This window comes from Quercus robur, chromosome 10 (assembly GCF_932294415.1).
Source record: "Quercus robur chromosome 10, dhQueRobu3.1, whole genome shotgun sequence".
In the NCBI taxonomy this organism is placed as follows: domain Eukaryota; kingdom Viridiplantae; phylum Streptophyta; class Magnoliopsida; order Fagales; family Fagaceae; genus Quercus; species Quercus robur.
Genome location: NC_065543.1, coordinates 17,655,728 through 17,679,242, shown reverse-complemented (window position 1 = coordinate 17,679,242; position 23,515 = coordinate 17,655,728). Strand labels below are relative to the sequence as shown.

Here is a 23,515-nt window from a genome sequence, read left to right as displayed (position 1 = left end):
GGTAATATATAATGACTAATATATTAAACCTATACATGTTATAATTTATATTAAAAAAAAAAAACTTATATATATCTTGTAAAATCCGAAATAGTACACCGGTATCAACCAATACCTAAAATATTTTGTTTCCTTAATCAAACCGAAATAGTCTCTGGTATGGTATTGACTCCCTTGACTAGAACCCATAATAATAATAATAATCATGTACTATATCTATAGAACAGTTCTACATCCACAATATTTTCACAACAAAGCCTAGGTGACAAACTGTTAGTAGTTCTCATCTGCATCCCCTTCATCACTTTTATTTATTTATTTATTTACCATTAATAGCTTATACCTAGGCTTTGTTGTGGAATATTGTCTCCCTAACTATAAGTGGTAAATAAAATGTTACGTTAGTGGTGGGTTTAAATTAAAGCTAATAATAACTTGTCACCTAAGTATTATTTTGAAAATATTGTAAATATTTAATAGCACAATTCTCAAAAAAAAAAAAAAAAAAAAAAAAAAAAAAATCTTATTGCACTCTTCTTGTTGTACACTTTGTATACATTCCTTGTAAAATCGCATTCAGTTAAAATGGTAAAATCGTATTTTCAAATCATAATTCAGCCTTGGTGATATTGTGTATACAGTAAGTTTGCAATAGTCAGTGTGTGGAATATGCGACACATATCTGAATTTAACTAGTGATTGTGGAAGGGCAATAATGGCCACACCCTCTCCAACTATTCCACCAACAGCCGCACAACCAAAGCCACAATTTCACTTTCTAATCGAAAGATGCGAGACCCACACAAAGTACAGAACAATACCTGATGACGTTATAATCCACTCCTAGAGTCAGCTTGATCTAGCAACACTCAAAGCAAATACAAACGACTATCCCGAAAAAGAGATGAGGAAGAGAAGCAATCACCACTCTCATCGGCGCAGGAGCTACTGAGAGCAAGAGAAGCCACAATTGACCTACCACGAGGTATACTTAATTTCTTATGTTGTTCTAAATGCTTTACATTCGTTTAATACAACACTTATGCACATAACTATAATTAACATCTGCATACCAATCAGAAAATTGCCACCTCAATACTTGTGAAAGTAGTTGTGTCCTAAACCTATTTACCTAATTGGAATTGACCTTGGCCCTAATGAGTACCGACCAACAAGGCCCAATACACACACCCATCTGTTCTGCTCTTCTAGGCTTCTAGCCGTTAGAAATTAGAACCACCGACTAAGCCAATTCCTAATAGGATTTGGAAACACAAATTACTAATACTACTTGAGCTTTAAATTTCTTGCGATGAGTTTTAGTTTTCCGTGTTGGCATTGAACGTTTCCCACACCGTTTATTCTCTTCTTCTATTTAACTCTAACACTGCCTTCTCTTTCTCATTCATTCAAAAACCACCCCCATAATTGTTAAACTCTTTCTCTCTTAATTTTTCTCAGCGTGATGGAAGAATTTTCAGGTTCCTCCATACCCAGTTCATCTGCATTACCGTGCCCATCAGAGTCGGGTTTATTCTCTAAACCCAGAACTGCACAAGCTATTGACTATAAACTTGCTGCTTTGAAGCATAGGCTACAAGCCCTGAAAAACCAACGAGGAAAAGGAGGAGAAAAGAGTGAACTTTCTTTGGATTTATTGCTTTCTTCTATGCCAGAGAAAAGAAAAACAGCCGTGTTGAAGCTAAGGAGTGCTATGCTACAAGCCCAGCGAAACCAAGAACTAAGAGATGGCATAAAGAGTGAACTTCCATCGGTTTCTTCCAAGGTCATGACAGAGAATATCCCAACTAATGATCAGATTAATTTGATTTTTTCTACGAGGAAACAAAGAGAACCTGTCTTTTATAATTTTCTTGCTACGATGGAAAAGAAAGATCGCGAACCTCAGATCAGTGAAGCAAAACTATCTAAGACCAAGAACCAGCAAGAACTGGAAGAGATTTCAACAGAATTGAGGTTGGGTTATGGTCCTAATCGCATCAACCAAAAGAGGAAATCACTTGAAAACTTTGCTAGCAATGTCTCTCTCGCGTCTCAAGATTGTGAAATAAGCAAAAGAAAGAAAGTTAATGGCCATGAAGTTTTAAAGGAAGAAAGTCATAGAGGTGCTTCATTGGACGGCTTTGAGGATACTTGCGTTATAAGGAAGAGGGTTGAGGCAAGCTATAGTAACGAGCAATGGGTGAGGCTCTTTTTGGAGACAGACTTGGTAAAGAAGCATGTTTTGACTGAGTTAGAACAAAAATATATTGAAGATTTCATAACTAAGTATGGGGTACAAGTGGTTGTTTGGGATTTTGATACCAAGTCTGAGCATCAATTGATCTTCAAACAGAGAACAAATGGGAGCAATGTCTTCGTTGAAGATTGGACCAAGGAATTTGTTATAAGGAGGGAACTAAAAGAAGGTGATGTGATTGGACTTTTTTGGGATAAAAGCAATTCAAGATTCAATTTTAGCATTCTCAAGCGAAATTTCTGCAGAGAATCCTCCCACAACTAGATTTCTTAGACAAGCTCTTTGTGGATTTTGGGTTACTTCGGGCATGGCAGCTTTGACGACAGTAACTATTTCTTTTTTCTTTATTTTATTTTATTTTTTGAGCGGAAGGTTGAATAAGTGCTTAAAGGAAGGCCTAGATGTGTAATTTGACATTCAATAATTTCATCTTGAAATACATAATATTTTGTGAGATATGGACAAAATAGTGAGCAAAACTCTTTTTGGTTGCACTTTGCGCTTTTTGATTAATATTATTCGCCTTGAAACTTAGATTCTCAAAAGATATTTCATTTGTCTTTATTTCCTCATCATTAAGGATTGAAATCGTTGAATTATTAACAAATACAAAATTTATTGACTATAGTTGTAATTAACTGAAGTTGTAAACTTTCAGTTGGCTATCACGAGGGGCTATTAATAAAAAATGCAAAATATAGTGACTATAATTGTGATTTACAAGTTAAGTTGTGGACTTTAAGCAGACTATTATGAAGGTTACTAATTAATTCAGATTGGAAGAGAAAGTTTTGTTGCATTTGGAAGATTCTTGAGTATGTTTTCGTTGTTGGTTCTTTTTAGGATCATATGATTCATATTACAACTAGATAACAAATAATATGAAAAATGGGTATATTAGCCAAGTTCAAATCTTCTGTCCCATTTTTCTTGTTCCACTCTATGCTCCACTAATAAAAACTTGCCACATGTTCACCTAACTAATTGAATACTACCATTATTGATTTATTAATCTACCATTATTAATTAATGGTAGTAATTAATTAATTAGATGAATATGTGGCAAGTTTTTATTGATGGAGTATAGAGTAGAACAAGAAAAGTGGGACAGAAAATTTGGACTCATATTAGCCTCAAGTAGATAACTACCGAGTTTCCCATAGGCAATTAAATTACATATGAATTACCAAATAGTACAAAAAGAAGTGCCAAGAGCCATGTAAGCAAATAACTCAATTAGCACTTCTGTATTTTCAATAAAAACATCTAAGATTCAAATCTCCTAACCCTAACTATTGAATTATCAAAAACAAAAAAGTTCAAAAGGATGCAAAAGTTGGTTGCCCATATACACTACACAATGAGACACATTTATTGGCTTCTCTATAGATATGCAATCAACAAACAGAATAGTGAAATAAGGAGGAATGATTGAAGTTCTAACTAGAGATTTATAAGTAGTATATACTTATAAGGAATCAACTTAAAAAAGAGACTTCTAAAACCCAAATTATAATTCCACTATTTAGACAAACCAAAACAATCCAATGACCTAAATATTTAGACCTATATGTCTAGACTTTCCATTACACATTTTGCTATATGCTCTGCCCAAGGTGGCTTCACTATCGCAGCACACCAAAATGGCTAGTATTGATTGTGGCCATAACTCTATGGGCATCAAAGAAATAAACGTGTATTTCTCACTCCATCATGGAATTAGAATTTATAGCCTTGGCGGCAGCAGGCAAGGAAGCGAAATGACTAAGAAATATGTTGTTAGACATAGATGGCACCCCAACCAAGAGTGAATATCCAACCAGACGTGGATTTGTTATCACTCACACTAGTAATCTAACTAGCATCTGAATAACCTTACAACACAGCTGGAAATTCGGAATAAAAGAGTCTCAAACTTATGGTTTTCTTTAAGTAACCAAGAACTCTACCAATTGCTTTCCAGTGATCCACACTTGGATTACTTGTAAATCTAAAAAGTTTGCCCACTAAAAATGATATATTTGATCTTGTACAATGCACTAGCATACATCATGCTACTAATAGCACTAGCATACTCGAGCTATGCAATTGCTCTTCTAGTGTTTTCACCCAACTTTATGCTCCAATCGAAAGGTGTATTTGCTTCCTTTATATTAAGATGTTCAAATCTTTGAAGCACTTTCTCAACATAATGAGATTGACATAATGAAAATTCTTCACTATGTTTTTTAATTTTGATTCCCAAAATAGTATCCACTTCGTTTAAATCTTTCATTTTAAACACAGAAGATAGATACTTTTTAGTTTCACATACACCTTTAATATCTGTACCAAATATGAGCATATCATCCACATAAAGGCATACAATGACTCAATATTCCTTTGTGAATTTGGAATACATACATTTGTCGGAACTATTATGCATAAAGCCATCAGACAAAATCGCTGAGTCAAACTTCTCATGTCATAGAAAGACTTGACTAACTTGCAAACTTTCTTTTCATTTCTAGGAAGTACAAAATCCTCAGGTTGTTCCATGTAAACTTCCTCATCAAGATCACCATTTTGGAAAGCTGTCTTAACATCCATTTGATGTACAATTAACTTGTATATGGATGCAAGAGCTAATACTACACGAATAGACATGATCCTAGCCACCGGTGCATAGGTATCAAAATAGTCTACTCCTTCCCTTTGTTTAAAGCCTTTTGCCACTAACCTTCCTTTAAAGGTTTATATTAATCCATTAGTATTATATTTTCTTCTAAATACCCATCTACAACCAATTGGTTTAGAACCAGTAGATAGATCCACTAGAACTCAAGTATTATTAGATAATATTGAGTTCATCTCATCATTTACAACTTCTTTTCAGAAAGCTAAATCTCTAGAAGCCACAGCTTCCTTATATGATTTAGGATCATCCTCTGTATTAAACACTATAGGTATTTTATTTAGGACCACTTGTTTATTTCCTTTAATAAGAAATCAAAGTTCAAAAACGTGTACAAAACACCTTTGAACGTTTAGACCCCCAAAATACAACTTAACCAATACAAGCAATATGTCAAACAACTAGTGTGCGGAAACTTAACACATGCTATAATATGAAATTGGTTAAAAAACTATCTAAGCCATAATAAAATAAAACCACAGCAGATAATATAAAGGCAAAGATAGAGAGGAAGGAAGATGCAAACACAAAGACAACACGCGATGTGTTATTGAAGAGGAAACCGAAGTCCTCGGCAAAAAACCTCTCTGCCGCCCTCCAAGCGGTAATCAATCCACTAGAAAATATAGTTGGGATACAAGGACAGCAATAGACCCTCCAAGCCTAATCTACCCAGTGCACCTAAGCCCTCCAAGCTTCTTGCTCCAACGAGGTTGCGCCGAACCTTTTTCTTTTCTAGCTTCCCGGATTCCGCTACTAGACCGTAGCATCAACCAATGAAGATTGACTCCTTCCTAACTGCTTCCCAGAAATCCAAACAACTGTCTCACAGATATGATAATGGTGAGAACTAGTTTTGGTATAATGCCTCTCAAGGATTTGACAATGGAGAGGAAGAGAGTAAGGGAATTTGAAGAGACTCTAAGGTATAGATTGTGGGTGAAACAATCTGGTTTTTCTTTAGGGTTTCTCTCTCAAAATTCTCTTTGGAAGCTCTCTTTCAATCGTGGGTAAAAGGGGTATTTATACTGGAGTGGGAGAGGAATGTGAAACGTCAGGTTTTACAAAACAGGGGTGGCTCGCGGCTTGACCTCGCGGCTTGACCAAGTCGCGAGATCCAGTCGCGAGTTAACCGTATGGCCAGTTGTCCTGTTTTGTCTTGTAGTGCTCCAGCTAGCATGACTGTTCATCTTCCAGCATGCTTGGCACGTGTGCTGCTTCTGGCGGCTTACAGCCGCGAGTCCACCCGCGAGTCCCAACCACGAGTCTCTGTTTTCTTGCACACTCTTGAGCAAACTTCACTCTATCTCACTCACTACCTTTACAACAAACCCACCTAAATACAGGGTTACTAAATGCTGAATTACAAGCAAATTTGGCACGGAATAAAGCCAATTAGATGGTTGAATAAATTCAACCTTACAAGAAACAATTGAGCTTGATAAGAAATGAAGTCTGGACCAAAGTCCTTTACTTTTCTTATCCTTTGACTCTTTCTTTGTTCACTTGGTGAACCACTTTTAATCCTTTTATTACCACGCAAAGTAGTATTAGGATTAGAGTCACATTGTTGTGTTTGAGTAGGTATCAAAGCACCCATGGAATCTTTATTAAATTTATCCTCAATAAACTCAACATCTCTTGATTCCACCACTGTATTAGAGCTTAAGTCTAATAATCTATATGCTTTTGAATTTTCAGCATAACCTACAAACACACTTTTTTATAGCTCTTGGTCCTAACTTTGTTCTTTTTGGATCTACCACTCTATAAAAGGCTAAACACCCCTACACTTTGATATCATCAAGGTTTGGTTTCCTTCCATTCTATAACTCATATGGAAATACTTTAATCTTCTTGGAAGGTACTTTATTGTGCACATGACATGCTGTAAGCAATGCCTCTCCCCATAAATTAAATGGGAGCTCTGCACTTAAGATCATGACATTTACCATATCTACAAGAATCCTATTTTTCCTTTCAGCCAAACCATTTTGTTGGGGTGTATAAAGGGTTGAACTTCGGTGTATTATACCATGGTCCTCACAAAACGTAAAAAAACCATTAGGAAAATATTCACCACCTCTATCACTTCATAGGATCTTTATTTTCCTATCCTTTTGATTTTCTACTTCAGTTTTATAACATTTGAACATGTCAAAGGATTCATCTTTATTTCTCATTAAATACACATATATAAATCTAGAGAAATCATCAATGAATTGAATGAAGTATCTTTTACCTCCTCTACTTTATACACCATTCAATTCACATACATTAGAATGTACAAGTTCAAGTATAATAGAATTTCTATTTAACTTAGAAAAATGTTTCTTTGTCATCTTTGCTTGAATACAAATTTCACATTTCTTTTTATCATCTTGCTTATATGAAATCATACTATGCTTTGACATAAACTTCAAGTATTTGAAATTTAAATGTCCTAATCTAGCATGCCACAAATATGAAGAATCAACAAAATAAGCACAACCAGAAACTTCTTTATTAATTATACTTAATTTGTACATGCCATCAGTAGCATTTCCTTTTCCTACGTATATCCCATTCTTGAACAAGATTAACTTGTCTAATTCAAGTATAGCTTTTACACCACTCTTACATAACAAATTGGCAGATACTAGATTCTTCTTGATATCAGGTACATGAAAAACATTGGTCAAGATCAGCATCTTGCCAGAACTCATTTTCACTTCAACGGTGCCCTTTCTAAGAACCTTTGCTTTATTGTGGTTGCCCATCAACACTTGTTGTTCTATGAAAGACTCATCATAAGTCCTGAATTGCTCTTTATTGTTGCACACATGCACCGTTGCACCCAAGTTGAACCACCAATCAAAAGGATTTGTAATCACAACCATATGAACTTTAGTGATCATATCAATATGTATGCCACTCACCATTGCAACAATGTCCTCAATGACATTCGTTTCAATGGTATTGCCTTCATCATTTTTCTTGTTCTTTAAGAGTTTACATTCGCGAATGTAATGGCCTTTCTTTCCACAATGGAAACATGCTCGGTTCTCCTTGTCTTTGTTGGGATTCTTGGAGTTGTTCTTCTTGAAATTACTCCCACTTTTGTTCATTTTCATGTACTTATCGATCTTACTTAAACTCCCACTTTGAACATTGCTCACATTGTTCACATTCACTTTAGAATTGGTGTTAGTCCCATCTCTAACTCGACTTTCCTCTTCAATTTGAAGATGTTCGAATTGATCTAAAGTGAGATCTTCTGACATATGCAAAAGCTTCTTCCTAAAATTATTCTAACTTGATGGGAGTTTTGCAGTGATTGCACCCACTTGGAATGATTCAGGAATATTGATTGATAAATCATGGAGTTTATTGACCAAAATCTGTAACTCATGTACTTGATCCAAAACTGAGATATTAACAAGCATTTTATAATCAAAATACTTTTGAATAATAAGCTTATTCGTACCTATTTTCTCAGTTTTGTACTTCGCTTCCAAAGCATTCCAAATCTCATTCGGTGACTTCAATGATGTATAGAGATCATAGAGACGATCCGAAAGAGTATTGAGAATGTGCCATCTGCATATCAATTCATCTTCCTCCTGTTTCTTTCTTTGGGCCTTTATCTCATCAGTGTCTTCATCACTCATAATAGGAAAAGGCATCAACTTCAGGTCCAAGACATAGAAGAGTTTGAGTGCAGTAAGTAGGAATTTCATCTTGTCTTTCCATTGAGAGAAATTAGTTCCATCAAAGCGATCCAATTTCACCAACTCATGATTCAACATCTTCAACGCTGAAACATCACTTGTTCCTTCCATCATAGGAAATATTGTCTAAGATTGTTGGGGATATTATACAAAGTAATAATGGAAGAACAAGGTTAACACAAAACACAAATAGAAAATAAATAACTTGGAAACACAATATCATTTTCCTTAGACAATATTTGCCCCCCCACATTATTGTTGCTAAAGGGTTATCGTAAATTTGTCCACATGATACAACCAAGATATTGGGTTATTTTCAAGTGAACATAGGCCACAATTTATACCCATAGTGTTATATTTCATCAAAAGGCATGTATAGAGAGTTAATATATTTCATAAAACAGTTCACAAGGCATGAAACCTCTTCAACCTTTTCGAACAATCCCCAGAAAATTCTGCAAAAAATTCAGCTTTCGAGTTTCGATTGATCGAGAGGTTCTTTCAATTGATTGAATGCTCTTTTCGATCGATCAAACAAGAATCAAATACCGATTGAGCCATCCAGAAGCTCCAAGATTGTTTCTTTACCATTTCAATCGATCGAGCCAAAGCTTCGACTGATTAAAAATGCTTAATTCTGAATTTTCACTTAGAAAATTCCAGAACTTGAATTTTTACTTTATGCAACAGTATTCTCTAAACTCAAATAACATTATTACAACCTATCCATGTATATACTATATACAACAAATTTTTATTGGTATGGAATAAAAATGATGTAAGTAGTAGAATAGATGAGAATCAATAAAAGCTTTTCAACTCAATAGTATGAAATTGTTGTAAAATAGTTTGAAATATTTCTCTTAAATTATATGCGTGTGTTTGGAAAATGGTATAACATGAATTTGTACTAGCAATGTAATCTAAAATAATTTGATAAATCAAAAGAGGATGCAGGTTCCAAGTAAAAGAGGGGGAGAACATAAAAGACACTATCAATCTATCATAGTATAAGTTATAAACAAAGCAAAAAATACCTTTTACCAAATATTAAGTATGATAATTAATTGAAACCTACCATAAATTTAACCTAAACCCAAATAAGCACCAATCATAATTGATCTTTGAAACAAACAAAATGTTAGCAAGACCAAGACCCATATTTTTAAGTTGGCAAACCGTGATCAAATGTAATCCATTTATAGTCTTTTTGATGAGTATTGAGTGTATTTTATAGTTTAAGACCAAGATCCAAGTTCAGATCAAGAAAGAATCAAGTTTAGAGCAATAAACAAAGGTTTTGGTTTTGTCACTTTGACACCAGCTCGACTGATTGAAACTGTCACTTCAACACCAGTCGACACCTGGCTCGATCGATCGAGATTGCGATATCAGCAAAAATTTGACACGTGAAAAAGCTCATAACTTGCTCATTTCATGCCCGATTCATGATCCAATTGTTGTGCTATTTAAAGGACATCATAAGCTATCCCTAGGAAGGCTTTTCAGAGAGATAAATCACTGTATATGCAGCTAGGGTTTGTATAAACAAGTTTCTCTCAATCTCACTATACTGGAGACTTTCATAGTTGATTTGAGCCTTTATCTATTCAACCCATGAGAGTTTAAGAGCATATAGAGAAAGATCAACACATACAATATTGTTATTGCTGCCATAGTGCAAATCTATATGAAGTCATAGAGAATTCAATCAACCACAGTTGTTGATTTAAATCGTTGAGTGGAGATCTCAGAGTCACAAATAGGGGAGTTTGTGTGTAAGAGTTTTACAGTAGAAGAATTTGTGAATTCAGAGTTACGTGTGGTCATGCTAATAAGTACTATATGGAGTAGCAGTAGATTTAGGGTTAAGTCTATTGTATAAACTTTGATTCTATTAGTGAAATATTGCCTTGAGGATTGTTTAGGTTAAATCCACCCCACATTTTTTTTACTTTGAAACCACAGTTTCAAAAGTTTTCATGGGTCATCATTCTTGGTGTTCATGTGATCTATGCTTATTTGATGTTTGTTTGATTCAAATCTATTGCATATATAAATAATCTAATTAATTATTGGGTTAATATTTGATAAAATTTGAGACAACTAAAGTTTAAAACCCTTATATATATATATATATATATAAACAACACAATGAAAGCAGTTCATGCAGGTGTTTGGCTGTAGAAACAATAATTCACTATCATGAAAGACGAAAATCGATACCCAAATCTAACAACACAAATATGTATAAATAAGATGAATAAGCACGCAACAGCAACACATCACGTGAATAAAAAGTACTTTATTTTAAACTAAACAGCAACGATGACATGACCTCTCAGTTTAAGTCTTATTACCTCGCTATTAGCACCTATTGTGCTAATTAAATGCCAAATTTTTAAAATTTAGCATACCAGACACTAAAAAATCATGTGCCAAATACCAAAAAAAATTGGCACATGCTACGGTGCAATTCTAAATTTCTAATTCTAGCATTGTAAGGATAATTTGGGTGTTTTATTTTATTTTTTTTTTTTTTTTTCTAATTCTAATTCTAGCATTTACACCAAACACTAAAAAAGCATGTGCCAAGTGCCAAAAATAATATTTTAGTTTTTTTTTTATTCAAACTTTCTCTCTCTTCATGATTGTTGTAATTAATTAATAGTTATTTAAATTTTCTCTCTCATATGTCTCTAATGCTTTTGGCAACAACAAAAAAGAAAAAAAAAATAAAGAAAGAATATTTAATTAAAATGGTAAAAATAGAATAAGTGATATAAGAAGCATTATAAAATGGTGTACTGAAATAGATAAAATAAAATTTTAATGTATTAAAATTTCATTTTAATTGAACGCCTAATGCTAGTGTTAGCCAATGGCAAGCTAAAAACAAACTATGACCACGAAACTTAACAGTATGACTCATCACCACCAAAAAAAAATTAATAATAAAAAATAAAGAAAAAGAAAAAGAAAAGTCACCTACAAAGATAAAAAAGGTACGAATTAAACTTTGGTCTAGATGAATCCCACCAGGTCGGCAGGTAACTACCCTATTGGCCTATTCAAACTTTCTCTCTCTTCAAGATTGTTTTAATTAATTAATAGTTATTTAAATTTTCTCTCTCATATGTCTCTAATGCTTTTGGGAACAACAAAAAAGAAATAACAAAACTAAATAAATAAAGAAATAATATTTAATTAAAATGATAAAAATAAAATAAGTGATATAAGAAGTATTATAAAATGGTGTATTAAAATAAATAAAATAAATTTTTAATGTGTTAAAATTTCATTTTAATAGAACGCCTGATGCTAGTGTTAGCCAATGGCAAGCTAGAAACAAACCATGACCACGAAACTTAACAGAATGACTCATAACCACCCAAAAAAAAAAAAAAAAAAAAAAGCCGCCTACAAAGATAGAAGAGGTACGAATTAAACTTTGGTCTAGATGAATCCCACCAGGTCGGCAGGTAGCCATAAGTCCATTGACACAAAAATTTCTACAACTTTTATTACAACTTAACAAGTTAAAAGTAGTAAAAATAAAATAATAAATTTATGTGGGTCTATAATTGTCGACTCGCAAGTCCACACAAGAAAAATTGTATTAAAGTTGTGAAAATAGTCTTAGGCTGAGAGCGTAAGCATATACGTCAATTGCGGATGCTGGTACAATTCACAAGACTTGTCAATTACGGATGCTGAGAGCGTAAGCATATACGTCATAAGCTTCGGAAAACAATTACCAGCAAGCATCAACGACTTTAAAAATGAAAACGGAAGCAATTCACAAGACCAACAGACCAAGCTTAACCTAAGAGAATGGCTGGCAAGTTTGACAAGCAAGCTGATTTTTACTTGAATGGTAGGCCAACTTATCCAACCGAGTGGTACTCTATGCTGGCTGCTCTCACTCCTCACCACTCTTTAGCTTGGGATGTTGGCACCGGCAATGGCCAAGCTGCTATTGGTGTTAGTGTCTTTTTTTTCCTCTCTACATCTCTCAATTACATTGTAGTTTGATCCATCTTAGCCAGTTTCTGTTGAGCAATTTACATTTTGTGCTTATAATTTTGTTTTTTTTTTTTTTTTTGCCGCTAATGTGGGCGCATATCCAACCTCTCTTAAAGCATCTTACTATTCCCTTGGAGCTAAGATTTCAAGTTATGAGGGACAGAAATATAAACAAAAAATTATATGGCTGATTATTGAGCTTGATGTGTGCTGTTTATATGGGTGTTTAGTTATTCTTCCACCAAATTGCTAGTTTGACTAGCATAAAGAGGATGTTCTAAGACCTGTACTGTTAGAGCCTAGATTCATGTCACCCGTAATGTAAATTTAGAAGTCTGATTATCACAATTGAGCTCTCAATTGATGGTGCTTTTTAGTGATGATTCATTTATATGGATAATATCAGAAAAGCAGAAATTGTTAAAACTCTATTTTCGATCAATGGCTAAGATTGAGAATTAAAAATTAACTTTCAATCCCAACCCTTGAATTAGTTGAGTTAGAAAATTAAAAGAAAAAAGTTCAGAGTTAATTTATCAACTCTTAATCTCTAGCAAAAGAGTTATTTCATCTTGGGTATTACATGTATTAATCCATGAACTTGTCCGTATCTTGTACAGTTAGACTGAAAAAAGTGAAAAAAAAAATATTGTTACTTTTCTGCAAAATAAAATTGTCTCCTCGCATCTTGATGTTTATGAAGAATCAAATAAAACTAAGATTGATAGAATTGCATTACATTGTTCTTGACAGATTGCAGAGCATTATGAGCAAGTAGTTGGAACCGATGTGAGTGAGGCTCAGTTGAAACTTGCAATGCCACACCCTCGCATTCGATATCTCCACACTCCATTATCCATGACAGATGATGAATTAGTGGCCTTGATTGGAGGAGAAAATTCAGTTGATTTGATTACTGTGGCCACAGCTGTCCACTGGTTTGAGCTCCCAAAGTTCTACTCCCTAGTGACACGGCTTCTAAGAAAGCCAGGAGGTGTAATTGCTGTTTGGGCTTATAAAGGCATAGTAGTTAGTCCCATTTTTGATCCCATAATGAAGCGTTTTTATGACACAACTCTTCCCTATTGGGAACCAAAAATAGAAAGTGTATTTGATGATTATAAGACACTTCCATTTCCTTTTGAAAGTGTAGGTATAGGATGTGAGGGGAAACCACAACAACTAGATATACCACAAGAGGTGTCATTTGAGAAATTCTTGAATATGTTAAGGTCATGGTCTCCAGTAAATACAGCCAAAGACCAAGGTGTTGATTTGTTATCAGAAAGCGTGGTTAAAGAACTTGAAAGTGCTTGGGGAGGACCTACATTGATCAGATCAATAACCTATAAGGGCTTTATGCTTGCTGGAAAAGTTAAGCTTTAATTTTTTTTTTTTTTAAAAAGAACTCCACAGGGTAAGGGGGTCGGGGAAAGTGGGAGTGGAGGGTTGTTTATGATATTTGCATAAGATATTGTAATGGTTAATCGTAATATACTAATTTAGTAGCCTTCTCCATATGTGCCATTGAAATTCTCTAGTTACTATTGCTCTTGAAAAAGTGTTAAATTAAACAATGTGGGCCTTAAATTTTTCGCTGAAATCCTAGTCCTTTCTTAGGGCTTGGCTTATGTAGAGTGTTGCCTTTCTTGTGCATTTTTCGTCCCACCAGTTACTGTGGTTGTTTGTATCATTGCAACTTATTTGCAAGTGACCATCTTTGTTTAGTTACTGTTGCTTTTAGTAAACAATAAGTACTGGAGAATGATCATTATGCCGAAGATATTGCTTTGTTACAAGCCAGTGAAGCCACCATCAAGTTTGTGTCTGATCGAGGCCTAAGTAATATGATCTACTACGAGGGTCATCCAAGCTGGCTACTTGCTGAAATTTGGAGCCATAATTATTCTCTCTGTGCTTGGCCTCGAAATACTGTTGAATCGATGTGCTTCTAGCTAGCTCTAACATGGTAGCACAGAATTTGGCCCACCACGCTTCTCCGCAACAGGAGTCTTATCTTTGGCTTAAATGAGAGACATGATTTTCTCCTTTTTCCAATTGTTTTGTGTACTTTTTAAATTTATTATTGAAATAAAATTGTAATCCCTTATAAAAAAATAATAAATAAATAAATATTTTGTTTTGTGTAATATATCTTCTATTGAGGGGGGAAAAACCACTTGACAGAGTAAGTAAAACGTAGCCTCCCAACCATTTAATTAGAAAGAAAGAATGATGAAATACAAAAACTAGTTTTAAGATTTGGGCAAATGTCAGGTAATACTAAACTTTTCAAAAATATCCAATTTGCTTCATGAGCACATGCGTCACTTAAAATTGTTTTAAATTCACTGGCTCTTCATGATTCATTTTTCATCTTTAAGTACTATTTATCTACCATTGGCAATACACACTCCCTCGCACATATATAGCCATAATACAGTCACTGTGTGCACTCAAAACAAGTTGTTAGATGAAAGCAGAGACTTAAGTATGGAATTTTCAAATAGTGCGAAGTGTCATTTGTGCCGAGAGAGAGCGAGAGAGATGCTTCCAGGACTTTTTTTTATTTTTTTTTAATTTTTTTTATGTTTTGACAACTTTTAGTCCCATCTATCTCTTCCTTGGAACTATTCTTCATCAAGGTCAGTATCTAGGTCATGATTATCATAATAGTGGTCATGATGGTTAGCTAAAAGGGGTTTGGGTAGTTCTCAAGGGTCATCATGTGGTCATTGTTGTTTGTAGGCTTCTAGAGTACTTGGGCCTGTTTCACATAGAGTTCTTGTATTAAGAGATTCTATCATTCTGAGAGCTTTCTGACAACATGACTAGGAGGGGTCTATATGTACATGAAAGGAGTCACCTGAGTTAGTGAGCCAATGAACTTCTAACGGGTGGAAGATTCCTTCTGTGTGGATGTCATTTTTCAAGTTGAGCTTGACAATCATTGATCCTACAGTGATTTTGTGTCCAAATCTTGGATGATTTGTAATAGGATACTCTTTCCAATTTCCATTATCAGCATCTTTTTCAAAATTTCAAAACGGAATTTTTTAAAATACTTATTTTCACAGGGGAAAAGGAGCCTGTAAAATCCTGGTTCAAAATGAATACACAAGTAATACTCAATTACTCATTGAGTAAGTACCACATGTAAAGATAACGTAATACAGTCCAATTGGCTGTCCAAAAAGCAAAACGGGTTTTCCATGACTAGTCTGGGTTAGGATAAAGGGCAAGAAAATGGTTGTGGTGTTATTTAAGGTCATCATGAGAACTTTGATGATTCTTTTGGATCTGGCTTCAAGGGTCAAGGTTTTTATCTGGTCCTTAATGTAAAAGGGAAGACATTCTATAATATCAGTTATTTCAATAGGGCTTGAGGAGGAGGATGGATCTGAAGATAAGGACAAATATGTAATAGGGTACACACACAAGGGTGAACGGATAAACATGGTGTTAATGACTAGGGGTTTCCTAGAGAGATAGATAGTGATCAAGTTCTCTTTGCCTTTGATGTGCTTGAATTGGAAGGACCATTGAACTATATCATTAATTGTAATTTAGGGTCACGTTTTAAAGAAGCAATGTCTATTTACAAGTTTTACATCTTTGAGCAATTCAAAGGGATAAACATCTGAAGTTTCAACAATTACGACAAAGGATAGGTTAATAACTTCTAAATTTTGAATATTTTTTCTTTTAAAATATATACATCAATTATGGATGGTATCGCCATAAATTACTTACATTTTTAAGTTTGAGTATTGAATTTTATAAACTAGTTATATAACCAAATTAGAGGAATAAGAGAAAATCGTGTATGACAAAGTGTAAATTACTGTTTAAATGCAATCAGATCAAACCAAACATTTAAACAATTGTTTGTCTTTAGCTCAAAACCTCCTACTATTATCAAACATAAATATATAATATACAATATAATAATTCAACCTAATGTACACAATAATGTAACATTAAATCAAGAAAAAAAAATATCTATTATAAAAAAAGTCATTTCTACATTCAAAAGTTTATTTACCCAAGAGTGGACTGCTCTACAGGCAGTGTTCGCACACAGAGCGATAGAGGAAAAAGAGAGAAATGTACCAACGGTGCCCGCGAGAAATAGCATCATGGACTCCTAGTGAGACGAACGGCGGTTGGACAGTGCACACATAGTATTCATACTTTGGTTTTTTTTTTTTTTTACCAATTCAATTTTTTTTGGGGTTTACTTTTAGTAGATTAAATCAAAAATTTGTGGAGTCAATTCTAACTAGATTTGTAGATATGTAGCAAATTCTAATCATAATAATCTATAACCTCAATAATTTGTGGAAAAAAGTTTGTGAAATCTGTTGTATATAGGAACGGAATTAGGTGGGGCCTAAGGGGGCCAGGGCCCCCCTAGTCCAAAGAAAAAAAAAAAAAAATATATATATATATATATATATATATATATTGATCCCAAGATATATAGCTCAACATCACATTGACACATGCTTACATGGTGCCTGTCAAGTAAAAGTTGAGGCGTATGAGAACCGAATGGCTTCTAAAGATCAAAGAAGAGGTCACCAAGCAATTGAATGTAGGATTCATCAAACTTGTATACCAAGCAGAGTGGATAGCCAATGTTGTACCCGTACCAAAGAAAGATGGGAAGGTAAAAATGTGTGTGGATTTTAGGGATTTGAATAAAGCTTTCTCTAAGGATGACTTCCCTCTTCCTCATATAGATGTCTTTGTGGATAACACGGCCAGTAGTACCTTGATGTCTTTCATGGATAGTTTCTCGAGATACAACCAAATCAAGATGGCTCCAAGGGATATGACCAAGACTACCTTCACCACAAAATAGGGAATTTATTGTTACACCGTAATGTTCTTGCTCACTCCTAAGTGCAGGAAATTGTAGCAATAAAATTCTCGGAGTACCAAGGTTGAACCACAAGGAACAGGGTAAATTCAAAGACAATATAATTAAATAACAATTTGGGTGAAGAAGAAAAATACTTTTGCTTGGTGATTGTTAACAAGAATAATAATAAAAGCAATTTAAATCAATAATGTAAATACAAAGGCATCGGGGTGTTTCCCTATATCGATATAAAATTCTTTGTGATCTAAGAAATTATATATTTCATAATTGATTGTTCTTATACAATTAAATACTTTTGATTCAGTTGAACTGAGATAATTCAAGAACGCATGATAATCTAGATTAATAATGCGATTAGAAAAGTTTTCAGAAAAAACTCATTCACTTTAAAACCTTATTTCTATTTGAAACTATTAGAAATTCATCTAAACAATAAGAAAAACATGATTGAACTTATTGAAAGTAAGGAAGAACTAATACATCAAAAGAAATCTAATTGAACAACCAAATATGTTGTTAATAAAATCCTAGAAAGAATCATATTGAATATTCATACCATATAGAAGAAACATAACCTCTCGCCCTAATAAGAGTTTAGGCTGCCATTAAAGAATACTTTTGCTTGGTGATTGTTAACAAGAATAATAATAAAAGCAATTTAAATCAATAATGTAAATACAAGGGCATCGGGGTGTTTCCCTATATCGATATAAAATTCTTTGTGATCTAAGAAATTATATATTTCATAATTGATTGTTCTTATACAATTAAATACTTTTGATTCAGTTGAACTGAGATAATTCAAGAACGCATGATAATCTAGATTAATAATGCGATTAGAAAAGTTTTCAGAAAAAACTCATTCACTTTAAAACCTTATTTCTATTTGAAACTATTAGAAATTCATCTAAACAATAAGAAAAACATGATTGAACTTATTGAAAGTAAGGAAGAACTAATACATCAAAAGAAATCTAATTGAACAACCAAATATGTTGTTAATAAAATCCTAGAAAGAATCATATTGAATATTCATACCATATAGAAGAAACATAACCTCTCGCCCTAATAAGAGTTTAGGCTGCCATTAAAGAATACTTTTGCTTGGTGATTGTTAACAAGAATAATAATAAAAGCAATTTAAATCAATAATGTAAATACAAGGGCATCGGGGTGTTTCCCTATATCGATATAAAATTCTTTGTGATCTAAGAAATTATATATTTCATAATTGATTGTTCTTATACAATTAAATACTTTTGATTCAGTTGAACTGAGATAATTCAAGAACGCATGATAATCTAGATTAATAATGCGATTAGAAAAGTTTTCAGAAAAAACTCATTCACTTTAAAACCTTATTTCTATTTGAAACTATTAGAAATTCATCTAAACAATAAGAAAAACATGATTGAACTTATTGAAAGTAAGGAAGAACTAATACATCAAAAGAAATCTAATTGAACAACCAAATATGTTGTTAATAAAATCCTAGAAAAAATCATATTGAATATTCATACCATATAGAAGAAACATAACCCCTCGCCCTAATAAGAGTTTAGGCTGCCATTAAAGAAAGAAAAATACAAGGTTTTATCTGCCAAAATTCGTTTTACACAGCCTCCCTTCAAAACCCTCATGTCAAAGTGTCCAAAGAAAATAAAATTTTTACTATTTTAATTTCCGTCCAAGTTTATGACAGTAAATTGTGAGTTAATTTCGACCTTCAAAAATCAAGAATTTTGAAAAACTCAAAACTGGAAAGTTATAGATATTTAGGTCACGGTTCCAACCCATCTAGCCTTGTGTCAATTGAATTTTTGAGGAGAGAGATACGCCCAAAATACTGATCAGTACTCAAATCAAATTTTCCTTTTTAGATTCTTCCTTTTTGATTTCTTTCCTTATTTGAAGCTTCCAATCATGGTAGACGATCCAAACACTCTAGATGCACCTCCTTAGACATTTAAGCATGGTCCTTTAGCTCCACTTTAATTCTAGTTTGGCCTCCATTCTCTCACAAATTCCTATAAACTCTTCTTTCTCACATGATTTGCTGAAAGTAGAAAATTACACACAATGAATGGCAACTTATTCAAGAAATTACATAAAAATAAATAATAGGGACTAATGCAAATCATGGATTAATTATATAAATTAAGCATAGTAATAAGGAGATAACGGCCACAAAAATATAACAAGTATACATTTTAAGACGTTATTATAATGCCATCCAGACTCAAGAATGCAGCTGTGACCTACCAAAGAATTGTCACAGCCTAATTACATGATATGATGCATAATGAGGTAAAAGTGTATGTCGATGATTGTGTTTCTAGGGTTTCTGGGTAGAAACCCACATGCACATAATCTTGCCTATGCACGTAGGCTTGATTATGCGCATGCAGGGTTGTTCACGCATGCGCATGAACTAGCGCAGAAACCCTAATTTTGTTTTATCTATTTTTGCTTCTGTTCTCAACTGCAATACTTCTGTTTTAGATCCTTTTTCATCTATACATGTTGTTGGGCTTCGGTTTCACATGTTTAATTGCTTGTTTGCTTTCACATGTTAGAATTAAGGTTTTATTGTTTTAATGCTATGAACATGCATTCACATGCTCATGCATAATGGCATAGGTGCTAAGTTGCTACAAGGTAAGTGAGATAAGTCATGCACTTGTAATGTAAATGCATTTGTGATATGATCTTGCTTAGGTTTGATGTTATGGTTGTGTTCTTAATGCTTTGGATAATAACATGACTTGTTTTGTTTCAACCTTGATTTTAATGATTCACATGCTACTGCCTTGAATGATGTAATATGGTGTGATGAGGAGTATGATAGATAAATGCTAGGATACGTGAAATGCCATGCTAGATGAATGTTAGGGTTTATGATGTGATGAGATGATGTTAGGCCTTGGTTGATTGCTATGATAGATGTATGATTAGGTCTTTTGGGATGATTGATGCCATGTTGATTGTTAGATGAGAGAGAGAGAGAGAGAGTGTGTGTGTGTGTGTTAGAATAACAATATTGAGTATGCCTTTAATAGGGTTAAGTCATAACACACAATGATGGGAAGCCAACCTTAAGGTTGGGCTATTTTAGGTGTCTAACACCTTCCCAAAACCATATCTTAACTCCGAACACATATCTTTGATAAGATCAAAAGGTCCTTCTTCAAGAGGACACTATATATATGGTTCCTAGGCTATTGCAAAAACTAGGTGGCGACTCTCCCCTTGTGTCCACAGTAAGCCATAGTATTAGTTGGTCAATGTTTTTGGTTTCTTTTTAGAAGGGTCATTGTGAAATTTGGATTAGCTCACATTTTTTAAGAGAGATCCAAATCAAAATTATGAATTTCCAAATTGTAAATATTTTAATTTACGTATGTATTAAATAAGATTAAAATTTTGAGGGAAATAAATCTATGTGGCTCTTCCACTTGGTGTGGGACCTGAGGTAAAAAGATGAAAATTAATAGATAACTAACTCATGCAATGCACAAAAAATATAAGTAAAATTCAGATATTTGCATATTTCTAAAATATGCATATAGTTTTACTTTTATTTATGAGATAACTTTTACTTCTTCTTTTTTTAACACTTTCAAACCTTTTAAATATTAGAATTTACAAGTTTTAATTTTTTTTAGATGAAGAAATTCGTATTTTGGGGGAAAAATGAAGAAATATATTTTTAAATTATTTTCTTAAGGATTAAAAAGAATTTTTAAAAATTTTGGTAGGGCCACCCAATAACATGATTCCACCATGTATATATGACTCTTCTTAGTATTTGTTGAGGTCCTCTTCTTCTTTTTTTCCTTTTTCATGGTCATGCTACCTCATCATATCATACTACAAGTCAAGTAAGCTTATAGAAGCCAAATCTCTCCATAAGAAGGATGGAAGAATTAAATGGGAACTAGCTAGGTGAGTGGGAGCTATAGTCATTGGCTAGAACCAAGACTGTAGCCAAATTGTGTCCTTCAATAAAGGACTTGGTGTTTTCCTCATTTTACACCCTCCAATAAAAACATACCATGTCAGCATTTCACCAATAAATCAAATAGACATGCCACACACAATCACTCCATCCTAATACATCCTTTCTCCCCAATCTTTCTCATTGGGTCAGACCTTAATGGCCAAATCCTTAAGCTTCTATCACAATCACCCATCAATCACCATCGACAACAATGGCTCCTAAACTAAAGCTCTTGTCTCCTCCTTACTCGCCTTCTCTCTCTCTTCTAGACCGGGCTCTCTCTCTATCTCATGCACTTGCTTTTCAATCTAGTGCTAGAGAGAAACTAATGATTCATGAATTGAAGATTTGGAGGCTCTTTGGTTCTTTAGCCATGCATCAGTGGCATTGGTGGGTGGTTGTGGTGAAAGCATAAGGGTTCAACTATGATGATTCATACCATGTGTGTGTGTGTGTCTCTGAGAGAGAGAAAGAGAGAGAGAGAGAGATGGGGTGATGGAAAGGAACCACCACCAGAGATAATGGCAGCATTAATTGATGGTAGGCGGAGTTGGAAATCTTATCGAAGTCTCCGTAATGTCTTTGGTGGGCTGGAGATTTGGTAATGTTACGAAGGAGGATAGATTAGATTTGAAACATTTGTGAAATATTGAGTTTTTTAATTTTGATATTGTGTGTGATAAGATGTATTGAGTTTTAAGTAAAATGTTGATGTGATAGTCTCTTGTTGAATGGTGTAAGCCAAGAGTTTTGCACTACATCCATATCAAATTTGTACTCAAAAGGAAAAAGACTAAGTCTACTTCTACACTTCAACCTGAACCCAACCTCATGGGTGCCAACTTATTCATTTGCCACATCATTTCTATCTTTTCCTTTAAACAAAGAAAGACCAAAGACTATAAGCTTTGACATTCACTCAAAGTTCAAAGAAGCCATGGCAAAAAATAAAGAAGTAGAAGATTTCTCCCCACCCATGATCTGTCAGGATGAAAAATCATTCCAAAAGGATTTTGGGAACTCATCATCTTCTCATTTTACTTAAATGGAAAGAATAATTGCAACAAAGTAAGAGCAACTTTAGTCAAAAAAAATAAAATAAAAAACCATCTCTATGGGTTATCATTGGAAAATTTGAAGACATCTCTTCACCTACAATAAATAAACGTAGTATATCACTTCAAACTTTGATTCATAGTCCAAGTCCATAAGTTTTCTTTTGGAAGGCGAAAAAGTGTGTTTAGCAGCTCCAACAATTCAAGAAGTTGATTGTGCATGAGGCTTGCCACGTCACTAGTAGCATTCTAAGCTTCTGAAAAAGCTAGTGCACATTAGGATTTTCACACATTGGGTATATACATGTGAGTGAAAGAAATCTCACATTAAATAATAATTAAATGGGTGATCAATTAATATAACATAGTTGGGTCCAAACTCATAAGTTTAAGCTTTTGAGTTAAGTGGTGTCCTTATATATTATATTAACTACTCAATTGAAATCTCCCTAAGTTGTTTTCTCCGCAACAAATGGGATCAAAGTGGTGTATTGTTATAGGGAAAAATGTGTGTACTTAGAGCCCTTACAAGTATGGTTCATATAGGGAAAGCTAATAAAGCTCACATAGAAGGCCACACAAAGGATTATTGCCAATGGGTGCTAGATCACAATGTGGCACACGAGGTTCCAATGGACATGAACATGTGGGCCATTTTCTATGGATAAGCTTGTGGGGTTGACACATGGTTCCCATGGATGACGTGCAAGAGACCCATGTATGGCATGATGGTGAAGAGGAAGAAAAGCTCATAGGCAAGGAGAAGTTAGTAAGACTTTGTTAAAGTCTCACATTTGGTTTAAAAATCCCATGGGCAAGCAGAGACTCACACATTTGGAGGACTTATTGTGTATCCACATGTAAGTGAAGAAAGTCGGACATTGAATAATATTGAAAATGAT

The 23,515-nt window shown here is 33.9% G+C and overlaps 2 protein-coding genes across 2 annotated transcripts; both read left to right on the top strand.

Annotated features, from left to right (window-relative positions):
• Positions 1 to 764: 764 nt before the first annotated feature.
• Positions 765 to 2,718, top strand: LOC126703535 (uncharacterized). The gene is made up of 2 exons (XM_050402499.1): positions 765 to 985; positions 1,462 to 2,718. The coding sequence occupies exon 2, from the start codon at positions 1,466 to 1,468 to the stop codon at positions 2,522 to 2,524; it is 1,059 nt and encodes a 352-aa protein (XP_050258456.1). The 5' UTR covers positions 765 to 985; positions 1,462 to 1,465; the 3' UTR covers positions 2,525 to 2,718.
• Positions 2,719 to 12,412: 9,694 nt separating this feature from the next.
• LOC126702400 (uncharacterized) lies at positions 12,413 to 14,065 on the top strand. Its single transcript, XM_050401088.1, has 2 exons — positions 12,413 to 12,628; positions 13,424 to 14,065. Exons 1-2 carry the CDS (start codon positions 12,479 to 12,481, stop codon positions 14,054 to 14,056), a joined length of 783 nt encoding a protein of 260 aa, XP_050257045.1. The 5' UTR covers positions 12,413 to 12,478; the 3' UTR covers positions 14,057 to 14,065.
• The last annotated feature ends 9,450 nt before the right edge of the window (positions 14,066 to 23,515 follow it).